This window comes from Capsicum annuum, chromosome 12 (genome assembly GCF_002878395.1).
Source record: "Capsicum annuum cultivar UCD-10X-F1 chromosome 12, UCD10Xv1.1, whole genome shotgun sequence".
Taxonomy (NCBI): domain Eukaryota; kingdom Viridiplantae; phylum Streptophyta; class Magnoliopsida; order Solanales; family Solanaceae; genus Capsicum; species Capsicum annuum.
This window is the reverse complement of record NC_061122.1, coordinates 212,058,876-212,062,760: the sequence shown is the minus strand read 5'-3', so window position 1 is coordinate 212,062,760 and position 3,885 is coordinate 212,058,876. Positions and strand designations below refer to the sequence as shown.

The 3,885-nt window shown below is 37.0% G+C and overlaps 1 protein-coding gene across 1 annotated transcript; it reads right to left on the bottom strand.

Annotated features, from left to right (window-relative positions):
* Positions 1-608: 608 nt before the first annotated feature.
* On the bottom strand, positions 609-1,382 carry LOC124889733. The gene has a single exon (XM_047401708.1). The coding sequence runs from the start codon at positions 1,380-1,382 to the stop codon at positions 609-611; it is 774 nt and encodes a 257-aa protein (XP_047257664.1).
* Positions 1,383-3,885: the final 2,503 nt, after the last annotated feature.

Here is a 3,885-nt window from a genome sequence, read left to right as displayed (position 1 = left end):
GTTTGGTGAAGACGCCATTACTGATGGGATTAGGGGATGAATATCCTTGATTGAAGTTTAGGGGCTTCAAAAGGGTGGGATTGGTGGAGCTGGAGTTAATTGAAATGACTGCCTTAGTCATGTCAATCGTTGTAGGGTGATGATTACCCCTATTATTAGCGGTGTAGCTCCTCATAGAAGCTGCAGAGATGCTGGAGTTTATGGGGAAATCCCCCAAGGGGGTGGGGCTGACCTCGCTGGTGTTGATGGGAATTGAATGAGGATGGTTTTGGGTAATGGGATTTAGTTAGTTGAGCAATAAATTCTCATCCATTTTAATTAAAGATTTGACCTTTTGAGGGTCAGTTGGCAAATTGTTCAAAGGAAAAAGGGGCTCCGCGTGGACCCCAACGGATTTATATTTCCCTTTTTTATTATTGTTACTATTATGGCTTTGTATAACAGGTTTTTCCCTATTTGCCTCTTAATAAAGTTCTTGGGGGAATTAGACACATGGTTATCTCTTTCATTGCTTATATCGGTACCTTCATTAATGTCTGAAAAGGAATTTGAGTTGAGAAATTTACCTGAGGCAGCGTTGTACACTTTTACCTGTGTGGTGTTTTTACCTATGAATCTGCAGTAGTCTTCTGCAACTGTTGGACTTTTTGGCCCGTCTTTCTCTTATTGAAGTTGATGGTTTGCCATTCGTTGTGGGGAAATGCTGATGAGCTGGTAGATGCACCATTCTTATCTTGTTTGTTCTGGGTAGTGGTAGCTTGAGTGGGGCAGATCTTATGTGTGTCCCCCAATTTGCCGCATCTGATGCATAAGACTCCTTCTCCTTCATACACTATATTCTGTCTATGGTTTCCCATGGTGACATAGGTCTTCACGAGGGTATCTAGTGGGACTTGGATGTAGATCCTCGCATACAGACCTCTTAAGGCTGCTGGGGTACATGTGTCAATTTTGAGAAGTGTACCTAATTTGTGGCTGATACTTTCTAGAATGGATTTGTCATAAAATTCGATTGGTAAGGAAGGCAGTCTCACCCATATAGCAGTGTGGGTAGTCTTGGCCGCCTCTGGGGTGAAGTTTGGTTCCCAATGCCTTACTAAGAGGAAATCCCCTGTGATGAACCAAGGTCCACCATGGAGTCCCCTTTGCATATTTTCTTGGTTTGTGAATTTCGCAATATAGTACCCGTTCCCCAGATCCACCACTATTAGGGGTTCCGATGGCTTCCATAAATCTAGCTGTTTTGTTCTCAGGTAGCCATAGGCAAGGTTCTTTTTGAAGAGTTTAATGATTATGGAGAATATCCATGAAGTGTAGATTCTATCCTTATCTTCATCGCTTAAGACAATTATGTCATCGATTTCTTCTGTAACTAGCGGCATTTTGCCATTGTGTTGACTTAGAGAGTTGCCATTGAGTGAGTTCACTTTATTGAGGAGTATTGACTTGAAAGAGTTTTCCCCCTCTGTGGGTTCTTGATTTGGATCTTTGTTTATATCAGCAGTTTACATGGGGTCGGGTAGATAGAGAGGTGTAGGTGGTAATGGGGGTGGCTCTGCATCTTGGTGGTCGGCCATGGCAGAGAGTTTTCTAAAAGGTCAAGCAATTGTCTGTTCGATCCTATCTATATTTTCAAGATTGTTTATGACATGTGGCTTTAAGTTACAATACTTGTCAAGCATTACTCATATCTATTACCTATTACTCATAGAGTTAAAAGGGAAAAAATGTGGACCAGCCTTTTCCAAAATAATTAACTTATGTTTGGACCTTTGGATATTTATGGTTACTCGGCCCAATTTCAGATTATGATCATGTCCTTATGGCTCAGGTAGTTCAGATACAGTTCATATATCATACTGATACAGTTAGTAAAAATAGAAAAGCAACAAATTTATGTGTAAAAATTGTATCATTGTTATAAAGAATCTGTATTTTTAAATAAAGTTGCATTGAATTTGTATCATTGCTGTATAATATATATATATATATATATATATATATATATATATATATATATATATATATATAAAGTTCTTTGTAATCTATTGAACATACTATCTTCTACTCGAAGATTAAATTTTAATCCTTGGATTTTTCTTAGCAATTCTCCATCTTCTTTAGCTTCTATAACCCGAGTAGTTTCTTCTACGTTCTCAATTTCTTGATTCATTCTTCTGAATCAATACTAGATTCTGACAATTCTTCATAGAGTTCTAGTATAATAACCCATTAGGAAGTATAAAGAATGTATTTCTTTATTGAAGTTTTTAGCTTGTTGTACTTTCCAAACTGTCTTTTCCTTTCAACACTGCGGTGTTGATACAACCAATTTAAAGAAAGTCGAAAGGTATATACATAAACTCTATCGTTTCATGCACATATTAGCATACGAAAAATTAATTTTCATATCTACTATATATGTATAAGATGCAAATAAAAATTGTATCTTTATTACATAGAATACATATTTGTATAAGACGTGCATCAAATTTGTATCAGTACTGTATAAAGCTGCGAGAAATGGCTAGAAAATGAAATTAAAATTTAATGGTCATTTTTATGTCAATAGTTTTATCCGAAATGTTATTTATATCATTTCCCCTATAGTTAATGTCCTTTGTTTTGGCAGAGGGCGTGCGATTATACTTGCTGCTATGATGTCACATAAAAGCAGTTGTTTCTTGAAATTGACCCAAAATTCAAAGCCATGACAACGAAATCATACTCCAAGTTGAAGAAATATCATAAGCCGACGTCAACACTAATGGCGGTACAATGCTCTAAATATAAGAAACACCAGGTGCACTCAAGGGAACACCCTCCAAATGAGTCAATAATCGAATCCGCAGACCCTTCAGAATTGGGGTAGTAGTACCCCGTGGAACTTGAGACGACGCCATGTCCTCTGGACACTTAAACTCGTGATTTGGGAGGTCCCCTTAGCACTACCTCTAACAAGGGCAGGTCCTCATGCTCGCCCTCTAGCTCGGGATCGTCCACGGACCTTACCTCATCCTCTAGTCTGGGATCCCTCCTTTGATACTAGCTCAACATCTCTAGCCTCTCGAGATCTACTTCTCACCATTTGAGTAGAAAAACGTGGAATAAAACTTAGAACATTGGGTAAGAACAACCCACACGACTTAGGAATCAAAACAAAGAAGTTTTTTTTAGAGATATCTTATAGTCTCTCGAAGATAGATACAAACGTTTATGTATCAATCTATGAGATTCTACTAGTCATTCTGCTGTTACACTTAGGAGACCAGAGAACTTAGCTGCTCTGACACCAATTTATCACAATCCTAAAATTTATAGTCGTGATGACACTTATCGCGGTCCATCCTTAATACGTAAGCCCAACTCTCAAGAGTTACAAAATTTCAAAAAACGTAATAAAATAAAACATGATGAGACTTCTAGAACATAGTGGTGGCTGAATTTGGCCACCATTTTCCTTGAACTTCATGTAACTTCCCACTCTTTATTCATCTATTATTTCTTGCAACTTCTATGTCATTTTTCCTCTTTATTATCCCTCATTTATTTTTATTCATTACAAGGAAGACTTCCTCTCCTATAAATAGAGGTGGTTTTGCATTATTTTTCAAGTACAAAAAAATATAGAGTGCATAAAAGTTAATAAAAACGGGACCTTATTAGTTGAAAGCAGATATTCTTTTATTGGAGCTTTAAACTCAACTCTTATTCAGAGTTTGTTTAATTGTTCTTTGTTAGGCTGTTGTATCATGTAGGGAACAAGTCAAGAAGATAACTGTTAGACTGATGAAAACATTGTTGCATTGGACTTGAATCTCCTTAAAAATAACAAGATATCTGCGCCTTTTATTTTCTTCATTGTTGTATTTTCAATAATTATTG

Excerpts from the sequence above, each read along its gene's own strand:
- LOC124889733 (XM_047401708.1), bottom strand. The coding sequence starts at position 1,382 with ATGCCGCTAGTTACAGAAGAAATCGATGACATAATTGTCTTAAGCGAT.